Source organism: Condylura cristata, unplaced genomic scaffold, assembly GCF_000260355.1.
Source record: "Condylura cristata isolate star-nosed mole 26May11 unplaced genomic scaffold, ConCri1.0 scaffold00017, whole genome shotgun sequence".
Taxonomy (NCBI): domain Eukaryota; kingdom Metazoa; phylum Chordata; class Mammalia; order Eulipotyphla; family Talpidae; genus Condylura; species Condylura cristata.
This window is the reverse complement of record NW_004567118.1, coordinates 5,653,869-5,675,102: the sequence shown is the minus strand read 5'-3', so window position 1 is coordinate 5,675,102 and position 21,234 is coordinate 5,653,869. Positions and strand designations below refer to the sequence as shown.

General features: G+C 59.5%; 1 protein-coding gene across 1 annotated transcript in view; it reads left to right on the top strand.

The window, feature by feature from the left end:
• Positions 1-21,234, top strand: part of ARHGAP23 (Rho GTPase activating protein 23) — a 61,416-nt gene that overhangs the window by 34,817 nt on the left and 5,365 nt on the right. Inside the window, exons 12-24 of the mRNA XM_012726049.1 lie at positions 3,395-3,712; positions 4,865-4,926; positions 5,170-5,300; positions 5,896-6,017; positions 6,386-6,541; positions 9,525-9,603; positions 11,562-11,635; positions 11,876-11,965; positions 12,496-12,621; positions 16,428-16,469; positions 16,947-17,043; positions 19,063-19,094; positions 21,032-21,231. Of these exons, the coding sequence (XP_012581503.1) occupies positions 3,395-3,712; positions 4,865-4,926; positions 5,170-5,300; positions 5,896-6,017; positions 6,386-6,541; positions 9,525-9,603; positions 11,562-11,635; positions 11,876-11,965; positions 12,496-12,621; positions 16,428-16,469; positions 16,947-17,043; positions 19,063-19,094; positions 21,032-21,231 (1,529 nt within the window). The remainder of the gene's footprint in view (positions 1-3,394; positions 3,713-4,864; positions 4,927-5,169; positions 5,301-5,895; positions 6,018-6,385; positions 6,542-9,524; positions 9,604-11,561; positions 11,636-11,875; positions 11,966-12,495; positions 12,622-16,427; positions 16,470-16,946; positions 17,044-19,062; positions 19,095-21,031; positions 21,232-21,234) is intronic.

Genomic DNA, 21,234 nt, shown 5'->3' with positions numbered 1-21,234 from the left:
AGGCTGTGCCATCCACGCAGGCTAGGCCAGGCTCTTGGCTGCGCCACCTTTAGTTGCTGGGGGAGCAGGTGACTCACCTGCCCATGACTCAGTTTCCTCTTCTGTAAATGAAGCTAATAACAGGTCTTCCTTAGCGCCCATGCCTGTTGTGAGGACTGAGAGATGGTCTGAGTGAAGGCTTTGCCCAGCACCTGACAAGGGGGTTCCACTCTTCTGCTTACTGCTGCTATTGGAATCCCCCTTCCTTCTAGTGGTCTTGCGCCTAGAAAGAATGTAACTTTGCCATCAGGTAGACTTGAAGGTGCTGCCTAGTGACTTTCAAACTTCAAGCTTTGGGCAACCGCTTTATCTCTGCGCCTCACTGTTCTGATCTGTGAGATGCGGACAACCCAGTTCTCCTGCCAGGGCCAGGGCGAGGGTGAGGTGAGGTGCGCGCTCCAGGCGGGGCCAGCAATGTCCTGCCTCCTCCCTGTGCTGGAAGAACAGGGACCCGCCTGCTCTGCTTCGAGATTCTGGGCTGAGATTCTGGGTAGTGCCAGTCCTGCCTGCCCTGTTCCCATGAGCAGAGTAACCATGTTGCATAACAGCTATGGGGCAGGACTCTGCCACGGGGAGTTGGGGGCGCCGCATGTGGCGGGGGAGCCTGAGGCTGGGGGCCAAGGAAGAGTGGGAGCTGAGGGGCGCCTGCCCCGCACGCCGGGCCTCTCAGTGGGGGCAAGCCCAGGAGGAAGGGTTGCCACTGCTGTTGTCCGGGTGAGCGAGGACGGGACCTGGGACCTGGTCGTGGTGTGGGGCCAAGGGAGGACAACTTAGAGAGAGATTCAGGGGAAGGAAGGTCTGGGCTGGGAGGTGAGCGCACACTGGAAGCGGGGTCACGGGTTCCCAGCTTGGTCTGCAAGGGGGTGGGAGATGGGCCCCCTTCGGAGCCTCCCGACACTGGAAGAGGAGGTTTGGGCAAAGAGAGCCAGGTGTGGACAAACTCTTCCTGCCCAAGCTCTGAGCCCCTGGGAGGCCCCGGCGAGACCTGCAGACCCCTGGCACCCAGGGGCCTGTCTCCCAGCCCTCGGGACCTCTGCAGCCCAGCCGGAGAGCTTCCTCCACAGGAGGATGAGCTGGTCGCTCCTGCTCACTGGCCACTCCTGTGGGAAAAAACCTGATTCCACTTGCCCCTCAGTGCTGCGGTCTGGGACTCAGGAGAGGGGTCAGGCCCCTCCAGGCCTTGGTCTGTCCATCGTCCTGAGTGCCCGCCTCGCTATCAGCAGGGACGCTGCTGCCACGGTGGCATGGTCTCCTAGCTGGCTCGTCTCAGAGGGGCACCCGGGCCACCTCTCTCAGATGGTAACGCCCCTACGGGGCCCTGCTGTCTCCTGCTCTGGATGTCCCTCCCTGCCCAGCAGGTCTGGGGTGCTGCTGGCCCCTGGCTCTCCTCATCTGGCTCGTGCTGAGGGCGGGGCTCACGCTGGGTGTGGAGCCGGGAGCCTTCCGATGGGGCAATGGAGCACTGGCCTCAGGTGCCCGGACTTCTAGTCACCTACTCAGTCACGGGCACTTCCTCCGCCTGTGAGGCCTGAGCTTTGGATGTGAGAGGACAGACAGGCCCCCTCCTTCCCTGCAGGAGCTTACCGTTTTCTGGAGAGCTACGGCCAGCGCAAGCTGACATTCAGCGAGCACTTGGGGAGAGGAACAGGGTGTTGGCTGTCTACCAGTAGAAAGGAATTGGGAGCGCGTTTAAGGAAAAAAATAGAATGGCCTCACTGAGGAGGTGATGCAGGTGACGTTTGAAGAAGGAGGAGGTGAGAGAAGGCGCTCTGGGCGCAGGGCAGCAGTGAAAGGCCCCGAGGAAGGTGGGCTTGCCCGTGCCCTCAAAGGCCTGCGGGCGACCAGTGAGGAAGGAGGAGAGGACGAGACGGGCTGGAGAGAGGCAGGAGCCCGGTGGCGGAAGACCCTGGACTTGGTCCCCAGGGCAGTGGGAGCCCCGGGAGGGTGCGGAGGGGCGAGGGCTGGCCCCAGTGACGCCCCTGAGGGGTGGTTGCAGTTGCTGGGTGCAGGAGGCAAGGAGATGGGAAGGTTTGTGCAGTTGTCCAGGCGAGAAGTGCTGGTGGGTGGACAAGGGTGGGGCGGGAGGGACTGAGACGGGTGACACTTAGGAAGCAGAACAGCTGTGACTTCCTGATGGGTTGAATGTCAAGGGTGGAGGAAAAGGGAGGCGTCGGCCACCGACTCCCAGGTTTCTGAGCAACTGTCAGATTTACTGCTGGAAAAGATGGGGGTGGGGACCGGAGAGCAGGCTTGATGGTGAAAATCAAGTACCCGGGTGAGCAGGCAGCCTGTGAAGTGCCCGGGGCGCGCAAGGAGACGCCGAGCAGGCATTGGGAGGGACAGGCCCGGATTGGGAAGGGCCGGGCCAGGGACGCTGCTGGGAATCGCCATCAGCACATGGACAGGACCGGGGCCCCAGGCGTGGGTGATGTCCCGAGGGAGGTCGCAGCGGGAGAGGGGTCCGCACTGAGCCCTGGCTCCAGCTCCTTCGGGGCACAGGCCAACCTCAGCTCTGTGGGTGTGTGAGGGCGGATGAGTCTGTTGTGGGGGCTGCCCTGGCCACCGAGGGGCTAGCAGTGCTCGACCTCTGGCCACCAGATGTCAAAGCACTTCCTCCCGTACGAAAACTGAAATAATTTCCAGACAAATGTCTCTGGGGGTGAGCTGTTCCAGAGGAGATGGTGTGGACACTGTCCAGGAGGGCGTCCAGCGGAGGGACCGGGAAAGGAGCTGGAGGGGGAGGAGGTAAACAGGGGCCTTGGAGTCCCTGATGCGATGCGCAGAGAGGGTTTGGAGAGGGAAGGGCCCCTCAGATCCTCTGGAGGTCCAGGAGGGGTCAGGGAGCAGCCCCTGGCTTCAGCAACTTGGCGGCCTGGGTGACCTTGAGAGCCACTTCCGGTCAAGGGTGATGCTGAGTGGAGAGTTGAGGGGGAGCAAAGAAGTGGGGAGAGCAGGGGGAAACTCTTGGCCAGCTTTGCGGGTGAAAGGGTGCAGTGTGAGGGCCCGGCAGGGGCTTTCCGAGGGTCTTTTGTAAGGTGGGCGGTGCTGGGGGACTCGATTGCCCTCCTAGCTGGTCTCCGAGCGAGCGAGGAGCGCCGCCAGGGCCGAAGAGTCGGGGTGCTGACGAGTGGGGGTGCTGACGTGGAGGCGTGACGTGGAGGCGTGGGAGCGGCGGCGGCCTCCCAGGGCGAGCTCGGAGGGTGCGCGCGATGGGTGGGGGCCGCGAGGCTGCGGCAGGGCCTCTGCGGGCGGCGGCCTCCGCCAGGCCAGTGTCTGCAGCTCGACAGCCCCGGCCTGGGGCGGCGCAGCCGGGCGCTCACACCCCCCGTCTCTCCCTCTCCGTGTCTCCCTGCAGAAAGCGGGCGGCGGCCTGCGCCAGTGGAAGCGGGTGTACGCCGCGCTGCGGGCGCGCTCGCTCTCCCTGAGCAAGGAGCGGCGGGAGCCCGGGCCGGCGGCGGCGGGGGCGGCGGCGGCCGTCGCAGGTGAGGACGAGGCGGCGCCCGTCTGCATCGGCTCCTGCCTGGTGGACATCTCCTACAGCGAGACCAAGAGGAGGCACGTGTTCCGGCTGACCACCGCTGACTTCTGTGAATATCTCTTTCAGGCTGAGGACCGGGATGACATGCTGGGCTGGATCAGAGCGATCCGGGAGAACAGCAGGGCCGAGGGCGAGGTGAGGGCGGGCCCGGCCCGAGGAGCCAGCGGCCAGAGCAGACCCGAGCCCGCCCCGCAGTGACCCTCCCTGCCCCTCTGAGCCTCAGCGTCCTCCGCACCCAGGGCCCCGGGGCGCCTCCGGGGTGGTGCTAAGGGCCGGTGCACCCCAGTGGCTGCGGAGCGCCGGTGTGCCCGGCCGGCAGTGGCAGCAGGGACTCGAGGGTCAGCAGTCGTCATTGCTGTGACTGCGTGACGGCCGTTGGCGCAGAGGTCGGCTCCGGCGGCCTCGCCGGCGTCTCGCTCGAGGGGTGGGAGGCCGGGCCTCCTGGGGACCAGCCCCGAGCGTGGCCCTCGTGCCAGAGCCGCCCTGACCCTCCGACAGGGCTGGCCTGTCCGCAGGGGCACGAACATGTTGACCTTGGTTGCTGGCCAGGAGGCTTGGCCTTTGGCAGCAGGCGGCAGGGGCTGGGCCAGGCCTTGGCACGGGCGTGGGAGGATTGTCAGTGGCGCGCCCTCTGGCAGCGGTGGCACCGCCCTGCGCTGGAGCCCGCATCTCTGCGGTGCTGCTGACGCCAAGCTGTGGGGGTCCCAGGCGTGGGGGCTGGTCTGCCAAGAGTTCAGAGGGCCGGCCGGCCAGGCCCATGCCTGCTCCGGCGTGGGGAGAGGGGTGCATCGCCTCCGGGCCACAGCCGCTCTGGCTGAGAACCCCGTCTCTTGCTGACCAGGCACTGGCCTCCAGGGTGTTGTCTTTCCTGGTGATGGGAAGGACGTGCCTGCAATCAGGGGCCCCTGCTCTGAGAGGCCTGGGTGTGCCAGTACAGAATGGCCGGGGTGGTGGGGGGGTCCCAAGTCACCTCCATCATTGCAGTCGCTGTGCACTGCCAGGACTGTGCTGAGAGCTCTGTGCATTATTCTGCACCCCAACCCTGAGGTTGCCATGTTATCTCCCCAAGTTACTTCTGAGGAGACTGAGGCTCAGAGAGGCTAAGTGGATTACCCAAGGTCACACAGCTGGTGAGGGGGGCTCAGGAGTCCAGCTCTGGTCTTTCTCGCTCCAGGGTTTGTGCCCTCCAGCTGGAGGAGAGGGGAGGCAGGGCGGAAGCTGGGGTGAGCCTGTGCAGGTGGGCTGTGATCACTGACCGGTCTGCTCTCTCTTCTTCTCCTGCTCTAGGACCCCGGCTGTGCCAACCAAGCTCTGATCAGCAAGAAGCTTAATGATTATCGCAAAGTGAGGTGAGGCTGGGTCCTCATGGAACAGTCCTGGCCATGTGGGGTGGGACACTGCAGGCAGAGGCCTCCGTGGGGTCATCCTCTGCTGGGGGCAGGAGGGCCGGCAGGGGCCCTGAGGCCTTCGGTCCCTGGAAGAGCATGAAGGGACGGCTTCGGGGGTACAGGGGTGCTTGAAAATGGTGTGTGGGTAGGGGCACGCTGGGTCTCATCAGATGGTGACCGCTCTCTTCCCCTGTTTTTATGCAGCCATAGCTCTGGGGCCAAAGCCGATTCTTCCCCCAAAGGCTCTCGTGGCCTAGGGGGCCTCAAGTCTGAGTTCCTCAAGCAGAGTGCAGCCCGTGGCCTCAGGACGCAGGACCAGCCCGCAGGGAGCAAGGGTAGGGAAATGGCTGCTGCGGAGTGACTCTGGAGCAGGTGCACACGCATGTGCGCATGCCTGGCCTGTGTGGTGGGCGTGACACACGTCAGCCCTGTGGGTCTCTGCACAGGCGGGGAGGGCGTGTGCCTGTGAGTGTGAGCAGGATTACCCTGGCATGTCTGTCCGTAAGGTGGCCTGGGGGCGTGGGCCGCCCTCGGGGTCCCGGGCCTGGGTCCCCTCCAGGACAGGCCTGCTGTGTCGTCCTCCCGTCCCTGGGGAGGCCCATCCTTCCAGGAGCAGCCTTTTCCATCTTCACACACTTTTGGCTCTTAGAAATTCTTCCCTTTGGTTGCCAGCAGTGAGCCTGGAGGCCACGTCCAAGTCCTTGCGTGACGGAGGCTTCTCTCCCGAGATAAACACATGCGTCCCATCAGCCTTCTCTCTGGGGATGTCAGTTCTCATCAGCCCTCGGCACCCCGGTTGCCTCTCTGATGGAGCCCCCATATATCCAGACATGTGCGAGCAGGGTGTGGGTGTGTGTGACCAAGGGGGGCTGCTGCCTCCCCTCCTCCCAGGCCCAGCTCATTCTGACTCTGTCGGCTCCCCCACCCCAGATGACAGTGCTTCCACCTCCAGAACTCCCTGGGGCATCAACATCATCAAGAAGAACAAGAAGGCCACCCCGAGGGCGTTTGGGGTCCGGCTGGAGGAGTGCCAGCCAGCCACAGAGAACCAGGTGGGTCCCCACCATAGTCCAGAGCAAGCAGGGAGGCCGGTGGCCAAGGCACAGAGGGTCAGAGAAGCAAGGGGTTTGGGAACCAGCCCCCACCTTGTCTGACAGCCCAGCTGAGAGGGTCTCAGGCCTGTGTCTGCCGAGGGGCTCAGAGCTGAGCCTGAGCCCAGCATTGCTGCCCCCCACCGGCGCTCCTTCTCAGACCCTGGCAGGCTTTGGTGTGACTCCAGTCCCCGACCTGGGGCGGCCGAGGCCTTTGCCCCCCCCCCCATGGGGCTCCTGGGGGCAGCGGTGGCTCTTCAGCCCACTTGCTGGCCCTCTGCTGGGGACGTTGCCCTGGCCTCCCTGACGTGCCTGCCGTGTGTCCCCAGCGGGTCCCCTTGATCGTGGCTGCCTGCTGCCGCATCGTGGAGGCGCGGGGCCTGGAGTCCACGGGCATTTACCGGGTGCCAGGCAACAACGCGGTGGTGTCCAGTCTGCAGGAGCAGCTCAACCGGGGGCCCGGGGACATCAACCTGCAGGATGAGGTGGGTCCCACGGGGGGGCAATGGAGGGGAGGCTGAGGTGGCATGGGGTGCTCCGCCTGTGTCGTGTGTCACAGCCTTCATCGTGCCTGGCAACGTGCCCAGCGCCGGCCCGGGGCCCCAAGATGGGCAGGACAGGACCTGCCCCGCAGGCCAGCTCCAGGCGGGGCATCCGCGGAGACCTGGAAGGCAGAGGCCGCCCGGCCCGGGGCCCCGAAGCCGAGGCGAGAAGGCAGCAGCTTGGGGCCTTGCGGGGAGCAGTCATTCCAGGCGGAGGGGGCCGCTGGGGCAAGACACAGACGCCCGAGTTTGCCAGCGACAAGGCGTCGTCTCTGTGAAGGGCCAGGCAGTAAATATTTAGGCTTTGGTTACATGTAGCTTCTGCTGCCTCTATCCCCGCCCCTCCCTTCACTTCCTCCTCCTCCTTTTTCTTCACAACCTTTAAATATGTAAAGACCAATCTCGGCTCAAAGGCCACATGAACACAGGCTGCGGGCTCGCGTTGCCCACTCCAGGCGAGTGGCTTCCGGAGCGGTTTGCCTCGGGGAAGAAGCAGCTGACCTGGGAGACAGAGGCTCGGCAAGGCCACCTCACTTGGGAGCTCAGAGCAGGGCCTGTGGTCCTTGACCCTGGGGGTCCCTGAGGTGCTGAAGGCAGGCAAGCCAGGTGCCCCAGCCTTGTCTGCACGAGAGCAGCCCCGCCTAGCTCTTTCCGCCCTGCTGGGCTTTCACGCGTGATTCTGTTCGATGAAAGGGGCTCTGCTGGCAAGAGGTTCCGGGAAGGGCCCTGTGGACCGTGGCGTTCCACGGCGGCATGTCGTGAAGCCTGTGGACACACGAGCCAGCTCGTTTGACACACGAACCAGGCTTCCCACCCCGGGAAAACGGGGAGATTAGGTGGCCCAGACACGAGAGAGGGCGGGTCTGCCATGGCCACACGGAGTGAAGGGGCTGGGAGAAGGTGCTGAGGGCTAGAGCCCGGTGGCCTTGAGCACTGGACTCTGAAGGAAAAGAACAGGAGGGGTAGGAGGGTTGTCCAGGCAGGTGATGTGGCATTTCCCAAAATCCCAGACGAAGATCTAAACGTGGGGACAGAGAACGGACCCCCACCTTGGGCTAGCCGCAGGAGGGGAGCCCTGGCCGTGGACGGAGCTGGCCTGATGCAGCGGAAGGCTTCAAGAGCTCAGCAGTTGGGGGCCCTAAAGGAGAGTGGGGCTTGAGGAGGGTCACCTTCAGGACATCGTGAGGGAGGCCCTGCGCGGGGGTCCAGGGAGAAGGGGCACACTGGAAGTGCGGGGTCAGGAGGGTGCAGTGGTCCCAAGGAAGCCGGAGAAGGGGGCTGCATGGCTGCGCGGAGTCAGAGTCTGAGCCGGGCTGCCCTTGGCAGAAACTGGGGAGTAGGTCAGTGAGGCAAGATGCATCAGATAGTGGCCCCACTGGATTTGGGGTGATGTTAAGCCTCCCACATGGGTGTGATGGTGTAATCAGGCACTGAATTGAGAGTGGACTGGAGAGTGGGCGTGGGGTCAGGCTGGGGCATGGAGCTGAGACGGGAGTGGGGCTGCTGTCTGGGGAGAGCAAGGGGCATGTCCTGGGGGTGGAGTGGTCAGGAGAGAAGGGCAAGGAGAGAGCAGGAAGGCAGTTATTTGCACAGAGGTGGTGTCAAGGCAGCTGGGAGGTGAGAAAGGCCCACAACCCGGGTTTGGGATAGGCTGAGCAGACGAGGCGGTGCAGGGTAGGGTGGGGATGTGCCCGGCCTCACCTGGAGTCGGGGCGTGCGTAGGGTGTGGTTTTGTCTCAGCCCTGCCATTGGTCAGGTGTGCTGGAAGTGTGTGCCAGTGAACCTTAACGCCTGTCAAGCCTCTGGGGAGGGCATGTTTGGGGGATGCCCTGGCATTAAGCAGTGGGCCCCTTGTACTGAGCCTGTATATTGTGGGCTCCGGAATCCTAGTGGTGGGTGCTGAGTTGCTTCCCGGGCCTGAGTTGTTCTGGGCATTTCCTAGCAAGTGTCCTGGACTTTGGGCAGGGTGGTGGCGCCCCCTGGTGGACACAACGGAGAATGCCACTCTGTATTTGACACCCATTTACATAGACCAGTTTCTCACCCTTGGCATTTGGGGCAGAATGATTCTTTACTGTGGGAGGTTGTCCTGTGCCCTGGAGGAGGGTGGCGACACCTGGTCTCTATCTGCTAGATGCCAGTTCCCCTCTGCCCCCACACCTGTGAAAACCAAAGGGACTCCAGTCATTGCTAAATGGCCCTGGGGCAGGACGGGACCCCGGGTGAGAACTATTGATTCAGACCATTTAAGTGCCAAGCTAACAGCTAGGCAGGTGAGAAGAACACTGGGGGAGGGGTGAGGGTGGAGGCAGACAGGATCCCGCCCCCCAGGGAGAGAGGCAGGCACCCAGAAACAAAGGCCTGTGGCGATGACAGGGTGATGACAGGTGGGCTGTGAAGGAGCCGCCAGACCTGAGACAGGTGACAGCAGTGTGGCTGCTTTCTGTGCGGTGGGGGAGACCTCTCCAGGGATGTTTAGACTGGAAGAGAGGACAGTCACATGAAGGGGTGGGGGGCCCAAGCGGAGAATGGTCAAGTGCAGAGGGCCTGAGTCAGGAAGGCGCCAGTGAGAAGCTGCTATGTCATGGCTGCTTAGGGGGTGTGGGGGAAGAAAAGGAGTCTTGGCCTGAGAATGACCTTCACTACATGGGCATCACTGGGAGGCAGGAACTTCGACCAACCTGGAGGCTGGGCTCTCTCTCCACTGACCCCCCCAGTTCCCGCTCAGGCGTAGCAACATAAGTGCCCGGTGCAAATGTTGGCGCCCAGCAGGCTGACTGGAGCAGGGAGGGGCCATGTGGTCAGGGGCGAGGGTGTGCTGAGGGCATCCCAGGAAGGGCACCTGGGCTGGGCAGGCTGCCCTGGGCCCGAGGGAGGGTCTGGGCCCCTGGGGGTCCCTATCCTGAGGCCTGTACTCCCTCCCCAGCGCTGGCAAGACCTCAACGTGATCAGCAGCCTGCTCAAGTCCTTCTTCCGAAAGCTGCCCGAGCCTCTTTTCACGGATGGTGAGTAGGGGTGGACGTGGGGGTGCGGGGAGGAGGGGCTCCTGTCTTTGATGCACCCTCAGATCACGTAGAATTTGGTTTATCAATTTTACTTTTTTTTCCCATGTTAATACAAAAGAAACCCACGCATATAAAAAAACCTGGTACAGAAATGAATCCGGTAAACACACAAGTTTCTCCCACTCTTGTCCCCGAGGTCATACTGACACTTTCTGAGTATTTACTGTATGCCGAGCGCCACACCTTACAATGACTCCCCCAGCTAGGTACGAATATCAGTGAGGACCTACAGATGAGGAAGCTGAGGTCCAAAGCAGTTCAGTGACTTCCCCCAAGGTCACACAGGTGATAGTCTGAGCCCAGTCTTGATTATTTGCTAAGCTGCTTATTAACAATCCGATGTTTCCTCCTGGACCCTCTTATTTGCAGAGTAAAGACACCCCAGGAACACTCCAGGCGTGGAGCCTGGAGAGTCCAACGGTTTGTCCACAAATGTTCAGCATCTGGCTCTCTAGGGGAAAAGCCTCGATCTGTAGCATCTCCCCATTTCCAAAAGATTCCCACCGGGCCTTACTTCAGGCCACCGACCAGCCGTCACCGGTGGTGTCGGGAAGAGCCGTGCTCAGTGGCCTCCCGGCCGGTGGGAGGCTCGGGGCCAGCCCTCTCTCTCGGCGCTCTGAGCCGAAGCGGGCTGGTCACTCAGAGGCGCTTGCTCTCCTGGCTCCCCTGGGGGTGGATACTGAGGCTGCATTCATGTTTTTGCTGGTAACAGTAAAGCGGCGTGGGGCCGGCGGGCACTCTCCAAGGCCAGTGTCGTGCTGCGCCGAGTTCACGCCCCACCCACACCCCGCAGCCCTGGATGCTGTTACGGTTTTGCACTTTTCTAATCAGGCCAGGGCGGTGGGCTCCCGTGTGGCTTTCGTTTGTGCCCTCACCGCTGGGACCGGCTGTCCCTTCACTGCTGTGGGCTCTGCCGGGCCCTGCCGCCGCCAGGTCCCACCAGGCGGTTTTCTGCTGGGTGGTCGGTTTCTTCTCAGACCTCGTTTGCTCGAGCGCCGGTCCCTCACAGGTGCAGCCCCTGTGTTAGTGTTTGCAGATATTTGCTGCTGGCCTGGCTTTTGCCTTCGACCTTTTCAGGTAGAAATGGAAACGCTGACTTAACTTGTAGTCAGAGCTCTTACTGTGGCTTTAATGGACTCGGCACCCCGCGCAGACAATGGCCTCATGATTTAAAAGCATGTTCTCCTTTTCCCCGAGATTTTAATAACGTTTTTCCTTGACGCTGCCTGCAGTTAAGTTTATGTGCTGCATGAACTGGAAGTGGGTTTGGCCCCCGTGGAGACCGTTAGCTTCCCTCCCGCTGGCCTGCTCAGAGCTCACGGGCTTTTCGCCTTTCCCCTGGTCCCCTGCCACCTCGGCTGCCCCGTCTTGTACTGGGAAGATGTTCATGTGTGACGACTGGTGGGCCACAACCCCTCGCCCACCTCTCATTCTTCCTTAAACTTCCTGGGCCCTCCGTGTGTGTGTACTCATCTAGATAGATTTTAGAATGAACTTATCACACCCTATTTTTTTAAATCCCCTGTGGACTCTGGAGGGAGCCAGGGGGTCCTGACACAGGGAAGAGGGGTGTCAGGAGGCTCAAAGGTCCCTTCTTTCTAGATACCTTTCTCGGGCGGCCTTGTGGTGGCCTTGTCTGGCCATGGGCCAGGCCCCCTTTTGCAGACCTGCCTGCTGCGTAGGTCCTGCTTCTTCCCCAAGGAACACACCTGCCTCCGCAGGTGCACCCCAGTGCCGCTGTGCTGGGGTCAGTCACACAGACACAAGCCCCCGGAAAGCGGAACAGCATGAGCTCAAAACACGGACCCCACTGGGCCTCTCTGCCCGAAAGCCCCCTCCCTGGGAGTGGGAGAAGGGGCTGCCTCCTGCCCCTCTAAAGAGCCATCACTGTGTTCTAGACAAATACAACGACTTCATCGAGGCCAATCGCATCGAAGACTCGAGGGAGCGGATGAAGACACTGCGGAAGCTGGTAAGGAAGGACAGAGGCGGTTAGGCAAAAGGGGGGCAGGAGGCGGGAGGGCATGGGTACCCGTGTCCCCAGTACCCTCCGTGACCTTGCGGAGGCCTGTGTCCACTCTGGGCCTCCCTTTCTCCTCCTGGATATACAAGGGTGCCCCTTAGGGCATAGATTCAGGCCCCAGTGGGGAAGTCTCCGGGTGTGGTGGGAGGAGGCACCATCACAATCTGTGCCCTTCTTTTTCCCGCCCAGATCCGGGATCTCCCTGGACACTACTATGAAACGCTCAAGTTCCTTGTGGGTCACCTGAAGACCATTGCTGATCACTCTGAGAAAAACAAAGTAGGTGGCCGCCATGAGGGTGTGTGGGAGGGAAGCACGCGGGGCTCCTCCAAACCCCAGATAATCTCCACCCCACCCCACCTGATGTGCCAGCCAGAGCCTCACCCCAAGGAATTTCCAGACGCAGAGAGCCACTGTCCCCTGTGTCTAACGGACACCTGTCTTCTGATCTAGCCCAAATCCCTTGTATTCAGTTTTCCCAATAAGTATCTTCTGGTTCTGCAGTGGGGGAAATGAGAAGGGCTGTAGGATTTCTCCCGGTGCTAAAATAGCCGGGGACCCCCACAGTGGGCCCCCACTTTGGGCTCTCCCAGAGCTGGCACAGGTGGGTGTGCAGGTCAGCCACCGCCCTAGCTGCGCGACCTGGGCGAGCAGGGCTGGGGCTGGCCTGTGCGCCGCGGGCCAGGCACGTCCACCCCTGCAGGAGAGGGCCTGACTCCTCAGCCTGGGCCCTGGGGTGAGGGAGGCCTGGGGCTGCAGGTTGGCCCTCACAGGGATGTTGGCCATGACCTGCTGCCCTTTCTGGCCAGATGGAGCCCCGGAACCTGGCCCTCGTTTTTGGGCCAACACTGGTGAGGACGTCTGAGGACAACATGGCGGACATGGTGACGCACATGCCCGACCGCTACAAGATAGTGGAGACGCTGATCCAGCACGTAAGAGCTGTCCCCGCCGTGTCCACATGGTGTCCTGTGCGCCCGCCTCCCCTGGGCGAGGGTGAACACCTCTCAGAAGCATCAGAAACGGCTCTCAGACTCCCCGTGGTCCTGGGAAGTCGAGTCCCAGCAGGAGGATCAGGAGGCCTTAGGTCTCTGTGGGGACAGAGGGAGGAGGGTCAGGGAAGGTGCCGCTGTGCTGGAGAGCAGAAGGGGTGAAGGCAGGGGTGCCTCAGAAGCTGGTCCTGAGGAGAGACAGGCAGGGAGGTGCAGGGCAAGGGCAGGATTCTGCCCGGGGAAGCCCACTGCCGCCTGGGGAGGAAATGGTAATGCCCCAGGTAGGGGAAGGGGCAAAGCCCAGGGTCTGGGGAGTCCTGCTGTTGTCCTTGAAGGGGGACAGCACAGAGCGGCCAGCAGAGGGCGTAAAAGGTCTTTGTCGTCCAGAGCCAAAGCAAGTCAGCGCCGCCCCCTTCTGGAGTGCGTGCTGGGGGATTTTTATGACTCCTCAGATTTTCCATTTCTGAAATTTTTTAAGGTTATTTATTTGCTTATGTATTTATTTGTTAATATGCATACAAAACCTGGAGTGTAGGCCGGAGGTGCAGGGGGTGAAAGGATTCACCAGAGACAGTGGGAGACAGAACAGGCGGATCTAGTCAAACACACAGCTGAGGGGAGCAGCAGGTGGGACAGGAGAGGTCTGCCGCGCCATGTGGGTAGCTCCCTGACCTGGGATTGAACTCATGCTGCAGTGGCTGCGGATATTCTCCATGGTGCTGCGCTTTAACCCCTTGCGCCACCAGGGAGGGCCCAGCCCCAGGACTCTAAGCCAGGTCTTCTTGACCAAAACCTGTGTTTTACTGCCTATCTACTGGGGCGGCTGGCTTCCCAGTATGCCCTCGTGCTGACTCAGAGTTAGGGAGGCTGGCCAGGGTCAGTGAGGCGAGGCAGGGCCTGACTGGCCTGCTGCCCCACTGCGGTGCACAGTCAGGGTGCTGAGCCCAGGAGGGGGCATTGTGGCCCATTATCTTCCTAACATTGGGACTACCGGGCCCCACACCTCAGGCTGTCAGTGAGGCCAGCGCTGCTGGGCAGTGTCAGGGGCCCTGAGGAGGCCTTGGTCTGTGGAAGCTTACCTCCCTTGGAGACATTCAGTGCCCCAACCCAACAGGGAACCCCCATGAGTATGTGCTTTGGCCAGGGAGCGGGGCAGGCAGCAAAGAAGAGAGGGGAGCTGGCCCTGTGGCTCTTGGAGACATCTCTGGAAGCTCGTCAGGAACAGCAGCCTTCAGGGAGAAGGGAGGCCAAACTGTCCACTTACTCTCTCGCAGAGTCCCCAGCCCACAGCAGCCCCTCCTCTGGGCGGGGGAGGGCAGCACACCTGTCTCCTTCGTGGGTGTGTTCCCAGCACCAAGCCTGCGCCCAGTGCGAGGCAATGCTCGGTGTTTGTTGAGTGACTGAATGAATGAATTGCTCTTGAGGTCTGGGAAGGCAGCCTGGGCTTCCCCACTCAAGCATCATCCTAGCAAGCGGCTGAGCTTGTTCCCCTCCACTCTTTACCTCCTTTGAAAAGTCAGGATGACTTGAGCTAGCGTGAATTCTTCCCAGAAACCATGGGGCCACTGGAATCTGGAGCACTTTTGTATACCCTCAAATCTGAACTAAACACCAGTTTCCCTTAGGCTACCTCTGATCGATCTGTGTGAGCTGACGCCTTCGAATTCTAATAGCTAATCCATCATGCACTAGTGTGTGGTGCTAAATGTCTCACACATGGCACTCCAGTTGTTGTTTATTTTTTTAAAGATATTTTATTTATACATACAGAACTGGGGTACAGGCCAGAAGCTCGGGGGGTGAAAGGATTCACCAGAGACAGAGTGGGGAGCAGAACCGGCAGATGTACACTGCTGAGGGGAGCAGTGGGAGGTCAGTAGAGGTCTGCTGCGCCATGTGTCAGCTCCCTGCCTGGAGATGGAACTCGTGCTGCAGCGGCTGCCATCGCTTTATGGTGCTGCTCTTTAACCCACTGAGCCTCCAGGGAGTGCCCCGGACTTCATTTTAATCCTCTCCACAATTCCAGTGGACACTCATACTCCACCCATTTTACAGATCAGTAAACAGAACCTGAGACTGCTGCCTCCTGATCTTGCACTTCTATCCCTCTTGATCTGTTTCTCTCACTCTCATTTGTTCGTTTGCTTCTCTTCCGGTGCCTCTTATTTGAATTAGTCAGATGGCTGATGATGAAGAATAAAAACTGAGGTTCATGGCACACGGTCCGGTCACAGTCAGCTTTGCAACTCTCACTTCCCTCCTTCCCTCCAGCCCCGCCTTGTCCCTCACCCCCGCCCCAACAGACCCACCCTGATAGGTTAATGTGCTCTTCTGCCCAGTGCTATACCCTTACTGTGAATAGACGGGCAGCTGGAAGCACATGACCTGTTCTCTGTGTGTCTTAGAGCTGCACACGTGGGCTTGTGTGTTGCCAGTTCCCATTTTTTCAAAGTAGAAGGGGATGGGCTTAATGTTAACGCTATTTTTTAGAGTTCCTTTTTTTTTTTTTTAAGATTTATTTATTTGTACAGAACTGGGGCACAGGCCAGAGATGCGGAGGGTGAGAGGATTCACCAGAGACAGAGTGGGGAGCAGAACAGGCAGATTGACGAAGTACACTGCTGAGGGGAGCAGCAGGCGGGTCGGGAGAGGTCTGCTGCGCCATGTGGTCACCTCCGGGGCAGGCGGGGATTGAACTCATGCGGAAGTGGCCCAAGCTTCTCTGTGCTGTGCTTTAACCCGCTGCGCCACCAGGGAGGGCCCTAGAGTTCCTTTTTATAGGGACTACTACATAATAACCTGATATTGACTTAAAATATTTTTCCTCAGCCTGTCACTTGTCTGTTACCTTTGTCTAGAATATTGTTCCCCATGATTTTGTGAGAGAACCTTGGGCAAAACATATAAGAGGTCGTCTGTGCCTTTGCGTAGTAAACTTTCTGATGTCTTAAAATAACTTTATTTCACGCTCAAAATTAATTGAGAATTTGTCAGGGCACAAAATTCTAGATTCAAATTGTATTCCTTCAGCATATTGAAAATATTACTTCCTGGTGTTCTTGGATGTACTGCTGTTGAATGTGCTAATTATACCAGGTATTTATTCCTTTGTAAATAACATGTTTTTATTTTTTGGAAAGCTTTTCAAAAGTTTTATCTCCAAGATTCTCAAATTCATAAAATATACTGGAATGGGATTTTTATTTTCTATCCCGTTGGGCACTTATGAGAAAGCTCTTGCATGCCGGCCGTCCAGGAGACCTCCCGACACCTCCGAACTTTACACCTTTTCTGGGTGGGGGTGGGCCTTCCCAGTGGTCGCTGGGTGCCGGTCGCCGCTCGAGCCTCAGGGCCTTCCCGCTGCCGCCCGCTGGCTGGCACTAGGTGGCGCTGCAGCCCACCGCCTGCGCAGTAGGGAGCAGCAGAGACCGCGCCTGTGGAGAGGAGAGGAGCCGGGAGGGGGCCGCCCAGGGCCTCCCGCGCGGGCCCAGCCTTTTCTCTCCCTGTGGTCCCTCAGTCTGTGGGGGCGGGTTCCGGGGCCTGTGTCCCTCCCTCTTAGGTGTCTCTAGCAGCCAGGAGTGTGTTGAGAAAAGGGGGAGGGGCCACCGTTCGTCCTGCGCCCCCTCCTGACCTGTGCCTGGGTGGGTCCTCTGAGCAGCGGGGAGCAGAGCGGGGAGCAGAGCGCTGTCTCCTGACTCCCCGCAGCTCTGCCCACGCTGACTATTTACTTCCTTTTGTCTCCTCTGCAGTCAGACTGGTTCTTCAGTGATGAGGAGGACAAGGGAGAGAGAGTAAGTGCTGAAGTGGTCTGGGGAGGGGCAGGGGTCGTCTGGTCCCAAGTGGGCTTGCTCCCAGGTATGTGTTAGAGGCAGCAGCGACATTCAGCAGGGGAATGTCTTGTCCAGAGCGACAGAGGAAATGTAGACCTTCTCCTCAGGCGTCCCCTCTCTGAGGGAGATACAGTCCTTGCCCTCACAGTCCCTCATCCCGGGGAGAAACACAGGCCCCGCCCTGAGGAAACCAAGCCCATAGCACAGGCGGTAACACAGGCCGTCCCCACCTGCCAGCATTTTGTGAAGGTCCTGAGGCTCAGGAAGGTCCCGTCTGATGGTGGAGATGTGGCTGAGGAGTAGCCTTGGCTCAATCACAGTGTGGAAAGACACAGAACAGTCCAGAGTGCGCCTGACAGGATGCACCTGCCCTGATGAGCCCCTGTGCTGTGGGCCTATCACCTGGGGCATGCTGGCTGACCCTGTTCCTGTTCGCAGACCCCTGTGGACGACAAGGAGCCTCAGTCAGTCCCCAACATCGAGTACCTCCTGCCCAACATTGGCAGGACAGTGCCCCCGGCTGACCCAGGTTCAGGTGAGTGTAGGGCCTGGGCGGGGTGCGGCTGGAGGTGGGCACTCCTGAGGGCCCCAGACTCTGGCCAGATGCCCAGCTGTCCTGCCCCGACTGCGGCTGGGCTCTGGCAGGCCAGCTCCCTCTCTGAGGAGGCCCCGCTTGCCTGCGTGTCCTCCCTCCTGCTCGGCTGCCCCTCCCCAGGGCTGGGCAGGAGCTTTGTTCTCCCTCCGTCAGTTTTCTTTCCTGAGCTTTTTATTCCTCACGGGCTCCGTTCTTCCGGGCATGTTCCTCTTTTTAATTTTTCTTCCTTTTCTTCTTGCACCCCTCTGCCCCTCCTCCCTCTTCCCCTGTGCATTCCTCCCATCCCCGGCCCTGCCCCTCCTCCCTCCTCCCCTTCCTCTCCTCCAGCGGACCTGTTGGAGATTTAAAGGGTACAGTGCGGAGTCGCGGCCTTGGTCACTAACAGTGGCGGGTGATTATAAGAAGGCTGGGCAGGCCCCCGGGCCCGTGAGGACCCCCCTACACACCAGCTACCTGTGCCAGTCAAGAGCTTCCCGGGCAGCTTGGCCACAGCCCTCCTCAGGAGGAAGGGGCACTGGTCGGAGCCAGATCCTCTCTCTGTTGCCTGTGTGCTGCAGGCTGCCCCCTGAGTCCCACAAACTCAGCATCCTCCTCTGTTCTTGGCTGGGTCACTGCTTAGCCAGGCTGTGGGGGGTTCGGCTGGCAGCAGGACTCAGCCTCTTCAGACACCAGTGGTGTCACCCTCAAAGCCTCCCTGTATCTGTAACTCCTACCTGAGTTGCCTCAAGGGGCTGGGTCTTCCTGCTTCTAAAACAAGAGCCCCTGGTCATTCAGTCCTAAGTCCTGCTTCCCAAGCTCTGACCCTCACATAGCAGAGCACCCCAACCACAAAGGATAGGCCAGATCCCCTCTTGCCTTAGGCCACTAGCTCCTCCCACCCTTCCGGTGAGCTCCCTTTAGTTTCTTGCCTCCGACAGAGGCAGACTGCAGCTCCCCTCACTGCAAGAGGAAGTCTGGGGCAGGGGCCAGGAGACGTGGGGTTGACAGACAAGAGCCCCTGTCTCTTCTAATCACTTGCTGCCGCTTCCCTGACCTGTGTGTGTCCTGTGTGGTCGGCCCATCTGCTCTTCTCACCTTGTGGGGGGGGGGGGGGGTGGGGGGGAGTTGGGAGGAGGCGTCTAACTTGCTTGCCTGAGAGTGTGGATTAACCGCACCTGCCTGATGGGACCCCAGGAGGTCTTTGGATTGGCCTGTCCCCTTCCTAGTCCTATACAGGATACTGCCAGGACTTGTTTCTGGTTCCTTCTCCGCCCCCCCCCATAATAATAATAAAGAAGTAGGCCCCAAGGCCCACAGATGTCGTGACTTTAACCTTGTTAATAATTCTGGTGATAAACAGGGATCTGGCCCTATAAGGGCAGCCTGACTTAGGGCTAGAGGTGGCACCAGGGCACCCCCTCCTGTGTGCACCCTCTTCACGTCTGCCCCACACCCTGTGGTCCCTTTTCCTCCTTATGACCTGGAAGTTGGGAGGTGGGATGTCAGGGGGTACCCACCTCTGTGCACACTGTGGGCTCCATTTCTCCAGAGCATCTGTGATTTGCTGTGTTTCACTGTTGTGGTTTTCGTGGGCTGCATCTGATCTGTGGCATTTTCTCTCCAGTGCTTCAGAGTAACAGGGACAGTTAGGGAGGGGAGGGGAACTAGGCCCCAAAGGAAAACAAAACAAAACAAAATAAAACCTTGCCCATAATCCTGGGCAAGGGAGGGTCCAGTGGCTGACAGCCTGATGTCACTTCCTGCCTCAAAAAGAAGTGGCAATTGACATCATTTTCTGCTCCATCCTGTCCCACAGTGAATGACATTAGAAGCCTGTCATGTTCCCAGGGCCTGGGGAGAGCTGGGGTTTCTCAGCTCCCTGGTGTCTGAAGCCTTTGAGGAGAGGGAATTGTGTTGGTAAGACAGCCTTTTCTTTGCCCTGATCCACCTTTCTTTTTTTCTTCTGTTTCTCACCAATAGATTCTACCACCTGTAGTTCAGCCAAGTCCAAGGTAAGTGCCATGGCAATTCCGTAGGCTTCACCTCTGCTCAGGTCAAGGCGCCTCTTGGCTGGGAGAATGGGGAGTATTACACTTGGGCCATGACGAAAGTTGAGGTCACCAGTAAGAGTGGTGGGAAACAGCGAGGTTCGGAGGCGAACTGAGCAGTCGTGGGCCTCGGCAGTGCTCTGCGGGGCTCCTGGTATAGGATGGCTGGCCTTGGGAGCTGGGTGGTCAGGGCCAGGGTCACCCGTGTTTAGAAGCACAGATGTCCGAGTTTGAGGCCCAGCCTTGCCTCTTAGTGCCTTTGGGACCCTGGGCGAGTTACTTAACCTCTGTGTATCCTCAGCTTTCTTATCTAGAAATGATGGTTAGATTTATCCTCATCAAGGGGCCGAACAACACATAATTATTCTTTAAGATATAATAATTACTCAGGTCTTTGGGGACCCCAGAGCAAAGAGAGGGAAAGAAGTGATAAAATGCAGAAATCAATGAAACTCTGAAAATCAATGAAACAAACACTGGTTTTTGAAAAAAAAAAAATGGATAAACTTGATAAACCTTTAGCCAGATTGTAAAAAGCAAAAAGAGGGCAGCACAAATGACCAGTGTCAGGGAGAAATGGGGTCGTCCTAGCTGCTGCAGACATTCAAAGAGCCGTCAGATTAGTTAACAACTCTGTGCCCATAATGCAACAGCTTAGACATAGTTCTTTGAAAGCTTCAAACTACCAAAACTCAGGTAAGACATAGAGCACCTGGGGCCTCCTCTCAGCACTGCCAAGCTATAGCCCGCCAATGAGCCCCAGCCACTTTGATCCCTGGCCAGGGCGCTGACCCACATGGCGCGCCAGGCCTCTGCTGTCTCCCCACTGCCCCCTCAGCAGAGTGTTTCAGTAGATCTGCCTGTTCTGCTCCCCACTCTCTCTCTGGTAAATCTTCTCATTCCCCCACACATACACTCTGGCCTACACCCCCAGTTCATGTAGCATAAATTAAAGAAGAAAAAAAATAAAAATAACAACAAAACAGAGCACCTGAATAGTACAATACCTACTAAAGAAATTGACTTCGAAGCCTTCCAACAAAGAAAATTCCAAGTCCAGGTGCTTTCACTGGTAAATGCTGCCACACATTTCAGAAAAAATAAAGTCAATTTCTAAAATTTCTTCCAGAAAATAGAAGGAAATTTTTCCAAGTCATTTTATGATACCAGTAGTGCCTAATGTCAAAACCCAGCAAGGCCCCTGTGTGGAGTCTTAAACCACTTTTGGCAGCGGAGTTGGTTGGCTTGATCTGGGCTTGGGGATCGTCAGGGGGCAAGGTGCTGGCAGGGAGTGGAAATGCTTAGGTGGTGGGTGTGGTGGGAGAGGGAAGAGAAGGTGGGCTGGTTGCCCTGGAGAGGCCAGAATAGAGTGGATGGAGGGGCAGGCTTGCGGGTGAGGGGAGCAGCGTTGGAGAGGGCCCCGCTTGGTGACCAAAGCCCCGTGGTGCATGCCAAATGGCCTGTCAGCGAGCCCACCACGGAGGTCTGTTCTCACCAGAGCTGTTTCTTGAGGTGGATGTGGAAAATGGAGCGAAAGTGGCTGGCTGCGTGGGAGGGGGGCTGCCCACCCACCCTCACCCCCACTACACCCTCTAAGCACCCCTCCCCCAGCTCACAGGGAAGAGCTGAGAGTCTGGACCCAGCCCTGAGGGGGTGCCAGGGAGGCTTCAGATGCTGGGGAGAGGGAGCAGGAGTCTCCAGAGAGGCCGTGCCGCTGCAGGACACGGGTCCAGGACCGTCAGTGCTGCTGCTGTGCTGGCCTTGGCTGGCCCTGTGGCGCCTGGGGTGACGGTGGGGGAGTGTCTGTGGGACTGGCCCTCTGACCCGGGCTGAGAGGGGAGGCACGGGCCGGGGCGCCAGCCCAGTCCCAGGCCTCACTCGCATGGGCCTGTCTCCCGCAGGGCTCTTGGGCCCCCCGGAAGGAGCCCTACACCCGGGAGATGCTGGCGATCTCCTTCATCTCGGCCGTCAACCGCAAGCGGAAGAAGCGGCGCGAGGCGCGGGGACTGGGCAGCAGCACCGACGACGACTCAGAGCAGGAGGCGCACAAGCCGGCCGTGGGGGCGCCGGCGCTGGGGGCGCAGGACCCACCCGCCGGGCTGCC